Raw genomic sequence first — 22,125 nt, forward strand, 5'->3', positions numbered from 1 at the left:
AAAAGCAAAACTATATTTGAGAAATGTTTTTAAACAAAGTAAATATTAATCCCTAAGGGATTTTGGTGGGTATATTTGTAAGCAGATAGTAGATTTACTGTTAACAGTATACATTTTTATTTTATTGGGTATTCTGATCGTGTTTAACTAGAATAATTTTCTGTGTGTTTTTAAAGATGTAAGACTGATTCTGCTGAGTTACAATTCAACAATTGTCTGCACGCATAATGCATTAAAAAGACTTTCTTGAGACTACTGTGCATTTCACAAACAATCCAATTTTGCATCCAGCATATTAGTTAAATGTTCCCTGCAATATGTGCAACTGGAATCTAAAATTCACCCACACTGTGTTTATTCCTTGCCTTGCAAAATCCTGCTATGCAACTAATGGAAGAATTTGGAGAGGTGGTCGTTTACAAGAGGTTTGCACCTGAAATTTTTGTTGTCCATTTCAGATACATTTGCATATACACCTAATCTCGTCAATTGAGAGCAGTGAGGTTTTCTGTGTGAAATGACTTGAGGAGGAGTGGTATACACAGATATCTGTTGTTCAGAAGCTTTCTGTAATTGTTTTGATGTTCCCAATATTAGTATGAAAACCATTACAGAATAGAAAAGTAACAACAACAATTTGCTTCAGAAATTCATTATATTCACAAGGAGACAGATTATCCAGTACTTACCTTGAGGAGGAATGATTCCCTTTACAGCTAACTGGCACATACACAGATAATAAATGGCAGTACATCTACTTTTCATAGCCATATGTTACTTCTTTTCTTGAGAGAAAGGGAGAGGAAACAGTTGCATGAGATTGGAGAGGGGCAGGACGCAGGGCATGGGCAGGACACTCAAAGCATATTAAGTGGGGCCCCGCTTTATTTAAGGAGAAAATGAGGTATTTCCTCCTCAGACAAAGTGGGTACCACTTAACTTAGTTCTTAGCAAAAGTGCATCAGCCACTCATAAGGTTTTCCTTTCAGTGATGTACCAAAATGAAATAAATAAAAGAAAATATGTTCATAGTACAAGTGTCCAAAATCAACAAAGTATATTACAAAAATGCAATGAAGTTACTAAATTTTGCGCTGTATTTCTGAAGTAACTAATTTTTGGGCCATTTTTCCGATATTCATCGAAAAGATTAAAAAAAAAAAAAAAAGAGTTCTACATTTAATAGTTTATTGAAGCGCTAATAAATGACAGGAAAATGAGTAACAAAATATATCAATGCTCCACAATCTTTGCTAAATAAATACTATTAAATTACATAGCTTTATAAATGATACAGAAAACATTTTGTACTGAGGTATTAAAATTAAACAAACCCAATATTTCTGAATGCCGCAAGAAAGTACTTACAATCATTGAGAATCTTGACTCCCCTCCCCTTTCCCCAGTCTTTCCACTCATTCACGTATGTGTTGAGGAAAAGATTAATAGAGAAGATACCACAATAGTAATATAATGAATGTTACATTTGTGAAGATCATTTTACCACTTACACAAATAACAGAGCACAAGAGAACAATATAGCCATAAACTAAGAATCTAATAAATTAAAAATAATAATGGTGTAGCAAATATTCACAACAAACAGTATAAGGAAAATGTTCCCTCTCAGTCTCAGCAGTAGTACCACTTTCTACATGACAGTTATCCACTATTTGTGCATGTCATAAATAAGATTTTCAGTAGTGAGGGCATTCAGTAAATGATTTATTTACGAAATTTATGTTACATGCCACAGTTACAAAGATAAAATTACCTGAGAAACTGCAATGTACAGAAGTGATACTCAAAATGTAAGTACATCATTAAAAATAAAAGATCTTTTAACTTGGCCAGCCCTTATTGTAACTCATTATTTTGCCAAATTGCCATCCTCCTCATAACAAACACAACAAGCTGGGAAAGGAAAATGCCACTAATTACATTATAAATGGCATTGTGGGTGGTTATTCCTTAGTGGTTTCTCAAAAGTTCTGAAAGTGACAAACTAGGAAGAACTTCTGTTTCTCCTGTGACAAGCAAGTCAAACTCAACTGTGTATTATTGTCACTTCCAACAACTGCACATCACTGCACTTTTGAAAACTACACACAAATCAAAAAACATAAGTAAATATTTTTTTTCCATCAACAGCTTTTCCTTCCATATTTTGTCACTCTAGTTATGATGAGAGGAATCTAATTTTCTTCCAAAAATTAAAAACTGAAATCTTGTCAGAAACAGGTTTTGAACCTGACACCTAAATTTCAATGCAGCCATACTAAGGAGAGCATCTGTTTCAGTCTAGTTTTAAACATACACAGACACAGCTGTATTTACATTTATTTCTTAGGCACAAAAACTGTGTAATGTTGATTGGAATGCTTGTTTGGCACTGATCTGAACACAGACTTCTTTGCTCTTGCATAAATCAAAACCTTGCTTCTGCATAAATAAAAAGCAATGACTGAACTAGTTTTATGCTATTATATAAGACCAAACATTAAATCATCACAGAAAACTACAGAACCCTCTGTAGTATTTTCAAACATGTCTAATGAGACACGTATGATGAGAGGCTTCTGACACAAATAATACCTATGAAATGCTAATTTATAATCAGCAATTGTGAAATGACAAATCCCTGCACCATGTAAAACAGGAAAAAATATTAACACTGTAACAAAAATAAAGTCTCAGAATAATCAGCTCCAAAAGCAATGAAGTGATAAAACTATTCATATTCACTGTCAGTAGTTTGTGAAAGCAACACTAAGAAATATTAAGACTAGAACAATTACTACTCCTGGAAACAGTGCTTGTTGGAAAAGCAAGTTTTGCTGTCTGATACAGTGAATCTGTTAATTACACTCTGTCTGCATAATAAAATTTGAAACTACAAACTTAGCAAAGAGAAAATGGAGTTTCATTGTGAAATAAAGGACTCACAATGTTCCTCTGTGCATGGTATTTTGTGAGTATCCATTATCACAGCATTTTCTGCCTCTTTAGTATACCATTAAAATAAGGCCGATAAAAACTGAGACTTCTGTGCAAGAAGAATGCAATATAATTGCAGTTTTTAGAAAATTCACAACATTACACAACTTACAGATGTGATTAGTAAACAATATACACCCGTTTTCATATTAGACACACCTTTATACCTCACATACACACATGTACATATCTATTAGGAAATAACAGTCATTGTTCTTTTATGCCAACCATTATAACAAATCTAAACTCCTTTTTAAAAATGAAAAGGTCACTTTGAAGATACAGTTCAAGTCTCTGCAGCAGATGTCTGGTCATTATTGACAATTACTTGCACAACATATCCGGGTAAAACTTTCGTCTCTTCAATGCGAAGCTTGTCACCAAGGAGTTTCCCACCAAAAAACCATCGCTGGCGAGAAGGTTCGAGACCTTCCTGCAACTAAAAATTAATAACAATAAGAAAAATTGTACATATGCATATGTATGCTCACCCCCCCCCCCCCCCCTCCCCTCGACAATTTTTCTAAATGGATAACATTTTCTGATTACAGAGGAACTGTTTTGCATCAGAAATATAGAACAACGTGTACGACAAAAAGTGTTGAAGTGTAAGTTCCAGGAGTATTCCAATAGACATAGAAAGGTGGAAATGTTGGTTGGAGTAAAACATATAGTTAAGTAATTTGATACCCTGATGAAAATTGACTTTTTTTGGCGAATAAATGAGAATATTTGTATCTCCTGGTGGGCTCTTACTCCATGAAACAACCTTAAGGTATAAAATGAACTGAACTTTAAAAGGTCGACTATTTTTACACCAAAATTATGAAATCATTGTCTACTTAGAGGTCATTCCACTTTTTAGCTGTTCTCAGTTTGCAGCCAAAACTGCAGCTTATAGGGTTTCTACAGAGTTTTAACAATTCCAGTCACGAGAGGTCGAGAGAATTGTATACTATATACCCTCATTTGCAACAACAACAACAACAACAACAACAACAACAGAGACAATAAGTGAATACAATTATTGCACATTTTCTGAATACTCACAAAAATGACCTTGTCCGTTCATTCCAATTCAGTTGTGATGGATTTTTTCTCCAAACTATATGCAAAATCTAAAAATTTGTCTTCCCCCACATTCACCAGTTAATGAAAAAACTTTTCAGAATACACAAATACTCACATTTTTATTAAATAAAATATGCAAAGTCCTGCACGAGGGAGGGGGGAGGGTAATTTATGGAATGTTCAACACAAAATAGAACACTAGAATGTTACTAAGCAATCTTTGTAACAATTTTCAGTTTCACCTCATTTTAAGTTTCTGTAGACGGAAAAGTTAAAATGCAACGTATCTCCACATCTAATTATTGTGAAACACACGAACTCCTTTTCCAGTTTTGACTACTCAACCTGTGCATCAATGAGTGATCTCAGGCAGCAAAAGAAAATATGGTAGGTACCTACTGCACGTCTGTTAGACCATGCAAAAATATTCAGTTGTTTGGAATAAACCATATGACTTATAACAACAACAATTTTCAATGAAAACAGCTGAATACATTTGCATATATATTTTCAGTTTGATGAGAAATGATGCAATCTCGAAGTGTCATTTTATGACGATTTTGAACAACCAACAACATCAAGTTCAAAGACCATATTTATCACAGACATTGCAATTTGCAACCGCTTTCAGGGGGCCACAAGAAATTACTAACATACAATAAATATTCTATCCAAGCAATCGTTTAATTCCGTTCCCTTGTGGAAATTATAGATCTATAATGTATGAGGTCAGCTAAAAAAATTGTGGAACATTCATAACTTCACGCCAATGATGTGTTGGAGCAAAATGTGGTTGACATCCTTGTACACTTCTGTCTTTAATGTGTAACTGTCGCAAGTTTTGGACTTGTTATTAGTTATTGCTCAGTGCTGTATTGAATAGAACATTTTGTCAAACAGTTAGTGAATTTCGAGAGAGCAACATGTCTGCATTAAGTTTTGTGTGAAACCCAAGAAAACCTTTACAGAGACACACCAAATGATGCAGGAAATCTTGCTCAGGATGCCCTTTGGCGTCTACCGATGACATTCATGTCAGGAACGTCAATGAAATTGTGCATGTCAATCAAAGACTAACTGCCTGAGAGATTGCAGAAGAATGTAACATTTCAGCTGGATTATGTCATGAAATCTTGACAAAGAATCTTGGAACACATCATGTTGCTGCCTAGTTCACCCCACAGTTCATAAGTCAAGACCAGAAAGATCTTTGCCTCCCAATCCGTGAAAAGCTTTTGGTTTGCACAAATGAGAACAATGTGTTTCTTAAGAAAATCTTAACTGGTGATGAGACGTGGGACTACAGTTATGATGTGCAGATACTAAAAGGACAAAGATTTGAAACATAGACGAGATAAAAGAAAATTCACAGATGGAAATGGCGATGGGAGCGGTGTGTCAATTGTGGAGGAGAGTATTTAAAAGGAGGCCACGCACAACAAGTAAAAAGCTGGTGCAGAAAAATTTTGTGGTCAAAGTTCTGGAGTTTTTTGAACAGACCCCAAATTACTCATATTTGTTACAATGAACATGGTACTGTATAAGCTGCTCTTTCTTCATGTAATCTGCCCCTAACCCTACAAATCTGATTGTTGTAGCTCATCTTCACTGTTCTGCTGTCCAGTAACTACTGAGCGACTGCTAGGGCAGAATGGTCATTACAAAGTTTGACACACAGTAAGAGGTCCCATAAAGAAGCCACTATAGTCCTTCAAATATCTTAATTTGCTAAACTGCATGGAAGCTTCAAAACATATTTTCTTAAATACAAACGGGTACAACTGGTTTAAATAATGTTGAAAATTGAATAAATTGTGAGGAATGGTTTCTCTGCACTGAATTATAAAATAGTGACAGTACTCGGAAGATACTAAGTACAGCAGTCTGTGAATGCAGTCTGTTGTCACCCTTAATTCGGAGAGGCAAGGACTTCATCAACAAATTTAATATAAATATTTCAAACTTTATCAGAAGTATATCTGAGTAAGTGATCCAAATGCATCTCCTTTCATTTCACTAATCACTTCAGAAACATTTAGATCACAAGCCTCAACACTGCCTAGAACAATAGATTAATATCCCACTCCCCCCACAAAATTCTCACATTAATCAGACTCAACCCTCCTATCAGTCTTGTTACTGCATAACGAACAAAGGATCGAATTTTACTAAATGCTTTCTGATTGTACTTTCCAATAAATAAATAAAAATAAATAAATTAAAACAACAATAATAATATTCATACGTCTTTGCTGTGACAAAGTCATGAAGGACGTATGCAACCATCTTGAAAAGTATGTGTAGTCTGCAAAATGCTGGAAGGTCGCTGTGGAAAATAAAACATTGATTGGAAACAAGCTGACATTATTAGTCCAATATACACATTTCAACCACTGCCATAATCAGATATCCTGTCACATTATGTTACACATGGACATAATAGTTACATGTTGTAATGATAATGATCATAACCAGACTCTGCTTAGAATTGTTACGACTACAACATGCAACTTTTATATCCAAGTGCAACATGATGTTCCAGGACATCTGATGATTGGAATGTTCAAAATGTGTAATACTGGAATACGAAAGTCAGCTTCTTCCAGTTAACGAGTTTGTGTTTATGGACCTATTCAGCACTTTGCAGATTATGCACGTACGTCACATGGCTGTCATAAAATGTACGGAGTAGGAGTGTACTGTACGAGTCAACAAGTCAAGATAATGTCAGGGCTGTTGTTGCATCATTATCATGAACAGAGTAACATCGTGACGTCTATTAACTTCAAAACTTGATAAATTCTTGTATAACACTTGTTGATTTAAGTTTTTTTTCCATTTTCCAGATTGATCATCAAACAGCAAACTTGGAATACACTCCGAGGTTGGCAATGCTGCACCTGCACAACCAATTTGATTTTCAGTGTCATAACACAGTATTTAAATCAGTTGGAGACGAGAAGCTACATTCAAGTGTTTACTGCTTTTTGGAGGGGGCAGGTGGATATTAGATTTGATTCTTTTGGAGGATGTGTCAGTCTTGTGTTGTATAAGGTAATCTGATGTGCAACATATGCATGTCTTTTAACAATGTGAGGATTTTTTTCTTTCTTCCTTACATCAAGTTACTGGACATTGACCTTTCCAGTTCTTTTCCCTTTTACCTGTTCTTATGGTCTGTTATGTGTTCATCACACATGAAGAATAGTAATGCAGGTTATCAAATTTATGTCTTAAGTTAAAAGCTGAGAGTGAGGCACTGATGTCCACTTGCAATTTTGATTTTCATGAAATACACAAGACGCAGCACCAGTGCCAACTGATTAAAATCAAGAGATTTTTCCCTGGCACAGATTAGAATGTGTCACTTTTAGGCCCCCTCTACGATGCTGACTCCATGGATGTTGATAGCTAAGGGCTTGTCCCTCGCCACAAAGTTTTAAAAATCCTCAGAAGGTTAACATACTCTAGGTTTGTCACCCACATCTGCAACAATGGTATACTTAGCAATGTGAGACAGTTGTGAGCATCTTTTCTGAGAATCGCCTTAAGCCGTTAGAGAACCAAATACTGAAGGTTACACATCTCACAACTCTTAGTAACTAACAGATCTCAACTCTTTTATTCAAACATAGAGGGCTGAGTAAGTACCTTTTGGCAATTGCAGCATCATTAACTATCAGTGCTAAAAGGGATACTAAGTAGGGCAAGGCAAGCTAATATGTTTCCTTAGTAAGTGACACAGGAAACAGAGTGTAAATTATCTTAGCAATCAATATAAAACATTCACCTCTGCAATGAAGGTATGGAATATCATTACATACATTCAAAAGTACTGTAAAATACACCTATGACATGTATATACTGAGGCACAACAAAAAGAGAGCAGAGATAGAACACACACACACACACACACACACACACACACACACACACACAAAACAGGTGGTGGGAGTAAGGAGGAGGCTGGGGTGGGGAGGGGGAGGGATAGCAGGGTAGGAGAGGGGGTGGTAAATTGCTGTTTGTGGGAGCATACTGGGCTGAGGAGGAGAGAGGGTAGGGCAGGTAGGTGCACTCAGGAGGTTAGACGAGGCAGGGGGGAGGGAGGGGGGAAGGAGAGAGAGATAAGAAGATTGTGGGTGCGATGGTGGTATAGAGGACTGCGTAGTGCTGGAATCCAGATTTAAGCTGTAGTTTCTAGACTTATGATTACAAACCTGATTTTGGAGCAATTACCATGGATTTTCTTGGCATAGTTCAAGTTTAAGATCTTCCTGATGAATTCTTGTACTGTACTTTAAGTAATTGACTTCACAATGCTGTGATAAGATGTAATCGATTAGAAAGGTTATGTTTAGTGCAGGAACCATGAAGGAAATATTGATGATGAGTGATCGTGATGTAGGTAGTTACAGGTTTAAAGTGAATGTGGACATGTTCTGTCGTTTTAGATAGGTCACGTAGAAATATGATTCAGAGATTACTTAACTGAAGGCAAGGTTTCTGATTTTGATGAATGTGTAACATTTTATTGTGTATAGTGGAAACTTAGCATGCTTAGTTTTGAAGTGTGTAATGAGGATAAGTGATACTTTTCGAGGTTAAGTAGGATAGCATGAGATCGATAGCAGCCCCAAGTGAATGTGCATCTATTGTGCTCTCATATTTCATGCCTTTTTGCAAGATATACTGAAGGAGATACAAAACCTGCAAACCCATGCAGTCTGCACGTTTATTTACTTAAGTATATAAGCCAGCTCCCAGTACTTCCTTTGTCTTAGAATAAAATCACATGCATTATAAATTCACTTCGAAAACTTAGGTACAAAAATTTGACATAAAATTGAAATTTGTTTGTGCTATTTCAACCAAAACTTATGCTGGTGTCGAGATGTACTGTATAGTATTAAATCGTCAATAGTAAACATAACATGAGTCTTCCAGGAAAATGTTATATTATGTAGTACCATATCGCCAGCTGTAAGATTGACTGCGCTTTTCAATATCTTGGTCACAATACTCTTGACCACAACTAACAGTGCCAAGATTTTGTCAGACAGTCATGTGAAAAAGGTATATGCTGTGATATTTCGGACACTTTCAAAGATTGCACAACCTATTTCATAAGAAATCATTGTTTGTGATCAACAGCTGCGATTAATAAGTACCATAGCTTGATATTAGCTCTCTTTTAATAAGAATGTATATTGTCTACAATTATCATAAAATAATGTTATTGTCGAACTTTCTTAATAACCACAACATGAAAAAGGCTCACAGAAATAGTAAAACTTACCAAGTTCTCTGATTTCGTAACAGATATCTCATTTTTCAGTATAAGTTAACTTATATTTCAAAAGACTGCTGATGATATTTGTAGCAAATCAAACACATAAATTAAAAGAGAATCAGCAAGCTTAGTATAAAGTTAAGTTAATTGTTAACTATTCTACAAAATACTGCACCAGACATAAATTGTTAACTGTTCTGTAAAATACTGCACCAGGCATAATGCAGCCCCACTGTTTTTGCTGTTCTCAGGCAGAGGATGAGTTGGTTACTATTCATAAGCAGCTGGAAATTGCCCTAGCAACTGTCAAGCAATTAGAACCTGCTGCAAATGGGTGTGTTGGGAGGACTACTAAGAATTGTGCACCTGGGACATCAGATACACCATAATTACTGTCCTCTCCTGTGGACACACACTCCTGCAGGCAATATAAGCCCCCATCATTATTACCTGTCGACTTCACAATGACACACATGTCAATGTGAGGTCTACACGTCCATTACAGGCTACACAGGGACCAAGAATGACTCAACGTGTCATACTGTCACTGAGACTGAAACTGAGTCAGCAGGAATCACTTCTCCTGGTTTGAGGTAACCTGCTTTGTCCCCTGTCAAGATGAGACAAACACAAAAGAGTAGGGGCTCTAATAACTGTAGGCAGTTCAAATGTACGGCGAATAATGGTACCTCTCAGGGAACTCGCAGCAAGGGGTGGGAATGAACACCAAGTACATTCAGTGCGTATGCTTGAAGGCTTCATTCAACATATTGAACAGGCCATTCCAGCAAGCACTGAGGGAACAGGATGCATCCAACTACAGATTGTGGCACACATCGGAACACACAATGCTTGTTGTCTAGGCTCCGAGGTCAAACTTGAATCATTCCAGTGACTAGCAGAGAGGATTGAGAATACCAGCTTTGCTCACAGAGTTTCGATGAAGCTAACTATTTGTAGCATTGTCCTCAGAACAGATGGTCGTTCCCTGGTTCTTAGTAGAGTGGAAGGATTAAATCAGAAACTCAGAGTTCTGTAGCACGACAGGCTATGAGTTCCTAGACTTGCGCCATCGGGTTGAGAGTTATAGGCTCCCCCTAAACAGGTCAGATGTGCACTTTACATCAGATGCAGCTACCCAAGTAGCTAATGCTGTGTGGAATGTACACAAGGATTTTTTAGATTAAGTGACTGTCCTTCAAATCCAGATAATGATAACTGTGGGGAAACTCACAAGTATCATTGCACGATCCGAAGAAATGACTCCCGCAGATGAGAGTATCAAAATCCTAGTGCTTAAATCAAAATCCTAGTGCTTAACTGCTTAAGCATTTGTGACAAAGTGCCAGAATTCAGAATGCTCCTAAAAAGCACTGAAGCTTACATATTATTTCGCACAGAAAATTGGTTAAAACCTGAAGTTGACAGTAGTAAGACCATTGGGAACAACCTAAGCACGTACTGAAAGGGTAGAGAAACAGGAAATGGAGATGGTGTATTTGTTGGAGCAAACAAGATACTCAAATGCACCGAGCTAGAAGTTGAAGCTGTGTATGAGATTGTTTGAGCAAGACCCAGTATCAAGAGTTGGCAAAAACTAATAAGAGCCCTATCAAACACAACATACTTCTCCCAGTGTAACTAAAAACTTTACAGAAACCCTCAGTTCACTTGAATGTAAGTTTTCTAATACTCCAATCATTCAACAATCAATTGGTATAATTGTAGTTTTGTCATTGGTGGGCATGACAGGACATCTTCTGAAACATTAGTAAATGCCTTCTCTGAAAACTACCTACAACAGATAGTTCAGAACCCCAATCATGACGCAAATACATTACGTCTAATGGCAACAAACTGGACTGACCTCTTTGAGGAGCTACACATTGAAACTGGTATCAGTGATCATAACACAGTTATAGCAACAATGAATACCAAACACAAAGGACAACTAAAACAAACAAAGATTTATTTGTTCAGCAAACTAGACAGAGAAACAATAGCTTCATACCTCAATGAGGAACTTGAAACCTTCAGCTCAGAACAGGAGCATATTGAGGAACTATGGTTCAAGATTAAAAGAACAGTTGACCATGTGCTGGATAGCTATATACCCAGTAGTGCAATTCGTAATGGAAGAACTCCTCCACAGTATTCAATAGCTGTAAAGAAACATCTAAAGAAACAGAGACTACTGCATAATATGTATGAAACAAAGCATAGTGCTGTAGACAGAGAGATGCTGAATGAAACACTTTTGGTAGTCCAAGAGAGCAATGAATGCAGCCTTCAATGACTAACATAGCAGAAAATTGTCAAATGATCTTTCACAAAACCCAATGAAATTCTGGTCATATGTAAAGGCCGTTAGTGGCGCCAAAGTTGTCGAGTCACTCATGGACAGCACTGGAATTGAAGTTTAGAGTGGCACAGCAAAGGCACAAATGCTTAACCCTTTAATACCTGAATAAGAACGCATACATGTCCGAAGCATTGGCAGCTTCATGTAGAATCAGTATCTTCTGGCAGTCAGAAACAGTTAGCCTTCCAATTATTAGCACAGCATTGGTATGAGGCAAATTCCCAACACTCAGCATTAAGGGGTTAACTCAGTTTTCAAATGCACTCAGTCTACAAAGGAGACTGCTTACAAATCACTCGTGTGACACATCCTAGAATATCACTAAAGTGTGTGGGACACATACTTAATAGGACTAGCACGGGATACTGAACGTATATAGAGAAAGGTAGCACCAATGGTCACAGATCGTCTGACCCATAGAAGAGTATCAATGAGAAGTTGAAAGAATTGAGCTAGCAGACTCTTGAAGACAGACAGAAATTATCCCGAGAAAGTCTACTGACAAAGTTTCAAGAACAGATTTTAAATGATGACTCTACAAATACACTACAACCAACTACATATTGCTCCCATAGGGACAGTGAGAATAAGATTAGATTAATTACAGTAGACACAATCATTTTTCCCACGCTCCAAATATAAATGGAATGGGATAAAGCCCTCAGTGGGATGTACCCTCTACCATGCACATCACAGCTGTTCATACAGTTTAGTTGTAAATGTAGAAAGAGTGACTATATGGTTTCATAATGTTTTAGGACGCATCCCAGACTACACTTCTACCTTATGAGGTAGTTTAACACTGCTGCTGAAAGGACAAGTGAATGCCAAAGATTGTGTGTGTTCTATGGGCTAGCTAATCTAGAGATTCAGTAGAACAGCAAAGAAAATTAGGCAGGAAGCAGCGAGTGGACTACCAAAAATGGACTGAGGCATGAATTGATTGATTTATTAATTGAGAGGGGTAATGGGACCAAATGGCGAGGTCATCAGTGCCACGATTTCAAGGTTACTAACAGAAGAGAGAGGGTCCACTACAAGCGGACAGATTCAGTCAGAGGAGTTAAATTATAAAACAAAAAGTTAAAACACACGCAGTAGAGGGCATAGAAGGGTGGACCAAATCTAAAAAAGAGCAGCATTTCTAGGGGGGAGTGGTCATGGGGTCCCAGAACGAGAAAACATGAAGAGAGGCCTCAACCACAACCACCCTGCCCCTGCTCCAAGAGTAAAGCAAAACCTTATATCAGGAAATAAAAACCACTTTGATGGAGGAAACTGAGGACCAGTTCAACCATCTGTGAATTGTCTGCTAGTATTAAAATTAAGGAATCTGGAAGACTATACTCAGTGAAACATGGACAATAAATAGTTTGGACAAGAAGAGAATCGAAGCTTTCGAAATGTGTTGCTACAGAAGAATGTTGAAGATTAGGTGGGTAGATCACGTAACTAATGAGGAGGTATTGAATAGGATTGGGGAGAAGAGAAGTTTGTGGCACAACTTGACTAGAAAAAGGGATCGGCTGGTAGGACATGTCCTGAGGCATCAAGGGATCACAAATTTAGCATTGGAGGGCAGCGTGGAGGGTAAAAATCGTAGAGGGAGACCAAGAGATGAATACACTAAGCAGATTCGGAAGGATGTACTGGGAGATGAAGGAGCTTGCACAGGATAGATTAGCATGGAGAGCTGCATCAAACCAGTCTCAGGACTGAAGACCACAACAACAACAACAACATACTCAGTACGAAGGGCCAAAAGAAGGGTACATTCCACTAAAACACAGGATCCCATCGGTCTGGCTCCACAACCATATTGTCAGGGTGGTTCATTACGCAGGAGGAAACAATGAGTGAGCCTGGTACGACAAATGAATAGACAGCCTAATACAATGAGTGGGCTCCTTTCAAGAGGGGCAGGAGGATGAGTGCCAAACTGCAGTAGTCTCCTTGACTGTGCGGAGTTTATTAACAAGATCAGTAGCACACCAGATATCATTCCACTTTTGGGCAAAGAGAGATGACGTAGATCCGCATATCCACAGCTAGAATCATGAAAGGGAATGGGGGTTAAGTATCAGCTTCTCTAGCCAGTCAGTCAGTTCATTCCCTAGGATACCCACATGACTTGGGACTCAGAGAAAGGCAACTGAGCAGACGGCACGGCCAAGGGCAGAGAGAAGGTCATGGATAGCAGAGACCAAAAGGTGATGAGAGTAGCATTGGGCTATTGCCTGTAGGCTGCTCATTGAATCAGTACATATTAAAACATGGTGGAGGGAGACCTGAAAAACAAAATGGAAGGCCCTGTTAATCGCTAGCAGCTCTGCTGTGAATGCACTACATGATCCCAGCAATAAATGCTGTTCTAAGCCAGTAGGAGATGTGAAAGCATATCCAACTTTATCTTCCATCTTAGAACCACCAATGTAGAAGATAGTAGCACCTGGAAGGGTCGGCTGCAGAGAATCGTTTGAAAAGGTAGGAAATCGACCTGAGAAACCCCCATAAAGATGTAAAAGAAGAACTGGCACCTGGTGGAGACCTACCATACAGTCTGGATAACCCTAAACCGTATAAGGGTAGAATTCCCAAAGTGCAAGACAAACCTGCAACAATGGGGTTTCCTAAAAGAGAATGAGAACACTCTGTCTGTGTGGTTCTGTCCAGGATCCTCAACACCTGGTTATCTGTCCATATTTAGACCAGCCCTGCACAATGAATGACTTGTGGGAGGCAAATGACAAGGCCATATTTGCTGCTGATTTTTGGAAGTCTGAAGTCTAGTTCCGGACACGGAAAGTAAGTAAGTAAGTAAGTAAGTAGCATCCTGGAACTCTGCAGGGATGGAACGTACAAGATGCTGGAAGATTACAGGGGAGAGACAGACCTTAGGATCCTGGAATAGGTTGGTCATAATCCATGGTCTAGGCACCATTCAATGGGATGTACGAGAGGAAATACATGGTACGCATTCCAGTGGGCGGAGATGGAGATCCCAACAGAGGGAAGTGAGATGCATTGCAACTGGCAATCCCACTCATGGGCAGTGATCAGGAGGGAGACATCCCTTGTTTGCAAAGAAGCATGGTCAGGAAATCTGCGAATGGCGATTACGTAAGAAACCAGGAGTTGGCTCCGTCATATCTGTAGAGGGGGAATCACTGCTTCTGCGAGACTGTCAACAGCACTCCTGCGAAAGGCACCAATAGCCAGATGCACCCCACAGTGGTGAACAGGGTCAAGTGTTTAAAGAGTGGAAGGAGCCACTGAGCCATACACTTGACTACTGTAATTTAGTCTGGAGAAGACCAGAACACAGTAAAGATGGAGAAGAGTAGCGCAGTCTGTACTCCATGATGTGTGGGCCAGGAAGTAGAGGGCATTGAGATTCTACATGCATGTAGTCTTCAGGTGGCAAGATGGGGAACCACATCAGCTTTTTATCAAAAAGAAACAGGACTGTGCTACAACACCTCAGAGCCGGTCACCTAAATAACTGGGTTTACTGTGGGACGACGACAAAAATGAATACTTTGTGTTTTGGAGGAAGAAAACTGGAAGCCATGGGAGACAGCACATGCAGCGACCCGTTAGACAGCGCCTTTAGCCAGTGCTCAGCAGACGCTACCAAGTGAGAGTTGCACCAGATGCAAAAATCATCAACATACAACACTGGGGTAACCAGAGGCCCAAAAGAGGTTACAAGCCTATTGATGGCTATGACGAACAGTGTGACACCTAATACAGAACCCTGTGGAATAGTGTTCTAATGAATTTGAGGGGTGCTGAGTGAAGTGCCAACTTGAACCCAGAAGAGACGATGGGATAAAAACTCATGGTTAAAAATCAGAAGGGAGCTGCAAAAGCCCCATTCATCAAGAGTAACTAAAATGTGATGGTGCCAAGCAGTGTCATATGCCTTCTGTAGGTCCAAGAAGACTGTGCCAAGGTGTCAGTGGTTAGAAAAAAGACTGTTGGATTGCAGTTTCCAATCTGAGTAAATGTCAGTTGGAGATCGTCTTCTCTGGAAGCCACACTGATATGGGAACAAAAGGACCCGAGATTCGAATACTCAACATAATCGGAAGGTAAATATCCTCTCCAGCAGTTTACAAAGTACATTTGTCAGGCTAATTGGTGGTTAGCTGTTGAGAGGCCTTGGGTTCTTCCCGGAATTAAGGTGCCATTGTGAGGGGAGGAACCCATGAGCCAAACACTGTTGAAGACCTGAGGGTTGGATCATCTTGTTGTGGATGGAATCTGGGACTGGGGCATTATTGGCTTCAGCCTGGTGAGGGTTGAAACAGAGGGGGGGGGGTGTCTGTTCAACTCAGTGTTTCTGCTGGAGAAAGGTAGCAGGACACCAATGCTGTAGCAAAGTGTGTCACGAGGTGTTATGCAAGGACCAACGGATCAGTACACAGGGCACCTTGGAGGGTAAGGCCCTGGACAGCTGGCGGCCCAGAAGGCTACGGAGCTTGGACCAAACCTGTGATGAAGAGGCACACGTCCCCAGGGAAGAAACATAGTGGTCCCAGCATTCCTTTTTACTATGCTTAATACAGTAATGAGTCTTAGCACGGAGATGCTCAAAATCAAGAGGGTTGGTCAGTGAAGGGTGTCATTTGAATTGCTGCAGCACTCAACAGTCCTGGACAGTGACTGCTATGTTCCTGGTCCACCACGGTACTGGTCGACAACATGGGGACCTGTAAATAGGGGGGGGGGGGGGGGGGGGACAGCAGTGCCAGCAGCATGAAGAATAGTGGCAGAGATGCCCTGCATGACCGCATCAATGTAATTCGAGAGATAGTTGTTCAGGTGGACAGCAGAAGTATATAAAGGCCAATTGGCCCTGCGGAATGTCCAATGTGGGGGCCTGTCTGCCTGGCGGCAGTAGAGAAATGATACAATCACCGGAAAGTGACTGTCATGAAGATCATCATGGGGTGACCAATGTGGAGAAGCCACGAGAGCAAGGGAGGAGACTGAGATCGATAGCAGTAAAGGTGCCACAAGGAGCACTGAAGTGGGTAAGTGAACTATCACTGAGGAGAGACAAATCAAAGTCTATAATAGACCCCTACCTGTCGAAGTGGCACTCCCCCACACAGAGGGTGGTGTGCACTGAAGTCCCCCAAGGAGGAGAGACGGGGGGAAGAGTTGCTGTATTAAAGTAGACAGTTCAATATAAGGAAGTGGCCTAACTGGAGGGTGGTAAACATTGCAAATGGTGATTGCAGGAGTCACTTGTGCTCCAACCACTATTGCTTCCAGGTTGGTATGAAGGGGATCCAGTCACTACTGACATCGGCGCGAACCAAAGTGCAGATCTCTCCAGATGCTATCCTGGGGCCACCATGGTTCCAACAGAATGCCGATAACCACAAAATGTTGGAGTGTGATCATCATGGAAGTGTGGTTTCTTGAAGAGCATGACAAAATGCAGAGCAGAAGGAAACAAGTCATTGTATTTCTGGTAGGTGACGATAATATCTGTTGCCTTTCCACAGGATTATCGTGTGGTGAGAGGTCCAAGTGAGACACAAAGAAGCCGAGGGGAGGTCATGTCACTCAGTCAGTGGTTGTCACCAACGATGATGGGGTGACATCCATACAAGCTGGGTATGATTTGGAGTGAGGAGAAGGGGGCGAAGCCCCCAAGAAACCTTGTCCTTTGACTTGGCTGCTGCTGCTTCTCTCTTAGAGGGAGGGAGGAAGCGTTTTCAGTAAGGAAATACATGAAAGTGGGAATAGGTGACACCAATGTCAGGATCGGACAGGGAGCGAGTGGCTTTGAGGCCCTCAGAGTGTGGGTCTCTCGTCCAACCCGAGGGTGCAAGCTTCATACTTCAAGAATGCCCGGGAGGGGTGTGTTTTCAAGAGGGGAGCCCCATTCCTAGCAGGAGTCAAAGAAGAGGATGTCTTCCCTGGCGGAGGAGGAGGAGGAGGAGGAGGAGGAGGAGGAGGAGGAGGAGGGTTTCTGGAGGGCAAGGATGGGAGCCACTGAGGGTGAGGAAAGGGAAGGGAAGGGAAGGGAGGCAGGATTGGGGTAACAGGGAGGGGTGAGGAGGGGAAGACATAACCGAGGCAATGGCAGAGGAGAGATTTACAGGATGAAGTCTGTCAAACGTCTTCCAGCCCTCAAAGTAGCTGAAACAGTAAATGATCTATATTTCCTGAATTCTTAGTCCTTCATGTACACTGGACACTCAGGAGGGAGGGGAGAATGGAGACCAGAGCAGTTTACACAGTTAGGCAGTGGGGTCGAAGGGATCCCCACATAAAGAGGGTGGCCACAGTCACCACAGATGGCAGTGGCATCACACCGCGAGAACATGTGGCCGAACTTGAGGCAACGGAAGCAATGCTTAGAAGATGGAATGCATGGATTCACATCACATTATCTTGACCTACTTGGGCAGGGTATCCCCTCCAAATGCCAGGATGAAAGTACCAGTGTCTACACAATGGTCCTTAGGGCCTTTCTGGACATGCTGTATGAAATGAATGCCACGTTGTTCCAGATTAGCCCTAAGTTCATCATCGATCTGGAGGAGAAGGTCCTTATGGAAAATTACACCTTGTGTCATATTGAGTGACTTGTGAGGAGCGATAGTCACGGGGATGTCTCCTAAATGGTCGCAGCACAGAGGGAGGCCAACCCAACTGAGTTGCAGAAGTTGTCTTTATAAGGAGAGGGCCATATCTCATCTTGCTTAACGACTCATTCAACTTCAAGGAACTTGTTGGTGGAGGCAAATGTCTCCCTGTCAGTCCTCCTACAGACCAGGAACCGTGAAAATGGTTCTGCCACAAGCTGGTGGACCTGGCACTCCTCCCAGGGAGTAGCCAAGGAGGTTAAGGCCGGGAAAAGAAACAGGAACTGAGACAGAACCATGTTGAGGAAGAGACCCTGCTGCAGAAGAGTAGCCAGAGTGTTTAACACATTTCATGTGCCAAATGTCTGCCCTGGTACCACCCACTCCAAACAGGGGCTCTCCTTGTGGGTGCCACCCAGCCACAGCAACAGCTGCTTGGCAAGATGGTCGCTGCCAGGAAATCCGATGCCCTGAAAAGGTGGGCAACCATCCTACGCTTGGACATGGTGTTCACAGTGCACGTACCAGTAGTGTGATCCGTGTGGTGCCAGGGGGCTCAGCCAGAGGGGTATATAACAGCCCCACCACACGGACTGGCTGCCCAGCTGGTGACCTAGCAATGAGGCAAAAGAGCTATGGCAGTGTGGGAGGGGAAGGGAGAGGAGGGGGAGTGGAGGGAACTGGGGAGGGGAGGGAGGGGGGAGTGGAGGAAAGTGAAGGGGACAGGGGATGGGGGTAGGGGAGGAGGTGGAATGGGGAGGGTAGGGGAGAAGGGGAAGGGTAGGGGGGTAGGGGGAGGAGAGGGGAAAGGGGGTGGGGAGGAGGGGAAAGGGGGTGGGGGCAGGGAGGGGGGTGGGGCAGGGAGGGGGTGGGGCAGGGAGGGGGTGGGGGCAGGGAGGGGGAGGGGGCAGGGAGGGGGAGGGGGCAGGGAGGGGGAAGGGGCAGGGAGGGGGAAGGGGCAGGGAGGGGGAAGGGGGCAGGGAGGGGGAAGGGGCAGGGAGGGGGAAGGGGCAGGGAGGGGGAAGGGGCAGGGAAGGGGAAGGGGAAGTGGCAGGGAGGGGGAAGGTGAGGTGAGAGGTGGAGGGAGGTGGGGATAGGGGGAGGAGGGGATGGGGGAGGAGGAGATTAGTGTTTAACGTCCCAGCGACAACGAGGTCATTAGAGACGGAGCGCAAGCTCGGGTCAGGGAAGGATGGGGAAGGAAATCGGCCAAGCCCTTTCAAAGGAACCATCCGGCATTTGCCTGAAGCGATTTAGGGAAACCACGGAAAACCTAAATCAGGATGGCCGGAGACGGGATTGAACCGTCGTCCTCCTGAATGCGAGTCCAGTGTGCTAACCACTGCGCCACCTCGCTCGGTGCATGGGGGGAGGAGGGAGATGGGGGGAGGAGGGGGATGGGGGAGAGGAACCAATGCCAGAGATGCTAGGGAGAGAGTTCTTACACACCTCTCTCACACTATAGAGTTCAAATTTTAGAGATAGAGGTCAAATCCCTGAGGGGGACCGAAAAAGAAAACAAGAAGGAAAAGCTACCAACCAAACCTGCAAGATGAAGCAAAGTCATGAGGACAGCCGGACTGACATGAAGAAGAACACCAAGACAGGGAATGGAAGAGACAAAGGGAAAGGAACAAGGGCAGGGAAGGAGAAGGTAAAGCAGCCCAGAAAAGAATAAAGGCAGCAATAGGATGAGGAGGGGGCAGGGGGTGCGCACCACAAACGTACCTACAAAAGAGCTGTGGGACCCCCCTCCCCCCAATCTCTCTCCCCCCACCCCCACACGACCACTACTTCCAGCCGCTGTGGCCACACTGTGGACTGCAATTGTGCCAGTTGAAAGCAGCAGTCTGGTGAGGGGGCAGAGAGAGCGGGCTATGGGTGGGGGTAGGTGTATTGCTCCTTGTGAGATCGTGTGCAGCACAACAGCTGTCCCATATATCGTCCTGCCACCACCTAATCCAGTCTAGTCACAAACATCTCCTATCCCATCGAAGGCAGAGCTACCTGCGAAAGCAGCCATGTGACCCAGAAACTAAGCTGCAACCAATGTTCTGGTTTCTATTTGGGCATGACAGCTAACAAGCTGTCTGTCCAAATGAATGGCCACCAACAACCTGTGGCCTAGTGAAAAGCTGGAGCATCCAGTTGCTGAACATGCTGCCAAACACAATGAGCTTCACTTCAATGACTCCTTCACTGCCTGTACCATCTGGATTCATCCTACAAACAGCAGCTTCTCTGTATTTCACAGGTGGTCTCTCTCTCTCTCTGCAACATATCCTATTTTCCTATAACCCCACTGGCCTTAAGTCTTCTGATTGGTTTCATGTGGCCCACCATGAATACTTCTCCTGAGCCAACCTCTTTATCTCAGAGTAGTACTTGCAACCTACATCCTCAATTATTTGCTGGATTTATTCCTATCTCTGTCTTCCTCTACAGTTTTTACCCTCTACAGCTTCCTCTAGTACCCCTTCTTCTTGTCAGTGTTTTCCATACATTCCTTCCCCCATCTAATTCTGTACAGAACCAACTTATTCCTTGCCTTATCAGTCCACCTAATTTTCAACATTTGTCTGTGGCACCGCACCTCAAATGCTTCAGTTCTCAAGTTCCAGCTTTCCCACAGTCCATGTTTCACTGCCATACAATGCTGTATTCCATACGAACTTCACAGAAACTTCTTCCACAAATTAAGGCTTATGTTTGATACTAGTAGACTTCTCTTGGCCAGGAATGCCCTTTTTGCCTGTGCTAGTCTGATTTTTATGTCCTCCTTGCTCTGTTCGTCATGTGTTATTTCATTGCCTGGCCTTAAACTCTGCTAGTACCTCTCCTCCATCTACTCATCCCCTTGTCTGCTCCCACTCCGGCACTATGCAAGTCTTCTATTCTAGCAACTTATCCATTTGTCTTTTCCCTTTTTCAACTTTGCTGCCCCCTGTCCCCCATTCTGTCTGTCTCCACCCCCCCCACCCCCCCCCCCCCCCCCCCCCACATCAACCTGGCTTTCACAAGCAGCACTACACCTGCACCTGTCCTTGTTCCCACCCCACCCTGTTTTTTGTAACACCTTCGATTTATTATCCCGACCTGATCTGATCGAATAGCAGCCCAATATTTATTATTAACACGACCGTGAACCTAATGGGGCTGGCAATCGGAATTGACTGCTACGGAAGTTGTTACATTCTAGTTCGTTCTGCTCAATACTATAATACTGAATGTCTGGTAATGAGGAACACCAACACAGTTTTACTAATTACGAACTTATATTATTCTCAAAAGACAAAGAAAAGGAGATAGCCACTGCCTTCGTCATACATATCTAATTACGGCTAATCTCAGCACAGGCTTTCTTCATTTTCCATTATCGTCACATGCTAATCCATCACTGCAATCCAAGGTTAGGCCAGCGCGGTAGACGCGAAACCAAATATTGGCACTAGTAACGTAACTGATCACTTTCATAATGATACTTCTTCACTTTCCTGGTATTAATCTATTACATAGGGGTCTAACCACGGCGATGGCGACACCCTTCTCCGTTAAAGACCTGTATTTCAACAATGGCCTTCACACACATATACCCGCCAACCACACTGGCGCATCTCGACACTCGCTCTCTCAACACTTCATAATCGATTGTTCGCCCTATCGACCTGTGCCGAGTGCAAAGTTATAGTAAGGGCCTACGGACCCCTTACATGTTCCTCCTCCCCCTCTCTACCCCATGGTTCTTTCTTACCCTCACAGCTCATACCAGATTGCTGATCCCATCATGTGCAGTTGCA

The 22,125-nt window shown here is 42.3% G+C and overlaps 1 protein-coding gene across 1 annotated transcript in view; it reads right to left on the bottom strand.

The window, feature by feature from the left end:
• Positions 1-1,704: 1,704 nt before the first annotated feature.
• LOC124804206 (ubiquitin domain-containing protein 1) overlaps positions 1,705-22,125 on the bottom strand; it is a 66,957-nt gene continuing 46,536 nt past the window's right edge. Inside the window, exon 5 of the mRNA XM_047264735.1 lies at positions 1,705-3,436. Coding sequence (XP_047120691.1) covers positions 3,284-3,436 — 153 coding nt within the window. The 3' untranslated portion in view covers positions 1,705-3,283. The remainder of the gene's footprint in view (positions 3,437-22,125) is intronic.

This window comes from Schistocerca piceifrons, chromosome 1 (assembly GCF_021461385.2).
Source record: "Schistocerca piceifrons isolate TAMUIC-IGC-003096 chromosome 1, iqSchPice1.1, whole genome shotgun sequence".
Taxonomy (NCBI): domain Eukaryota; kingdom Metazoa; phylum Arthropoda; class Insecta; order Orthoptera; family Acrididae; genus Schistocerca; species Schistocerca piceifrons.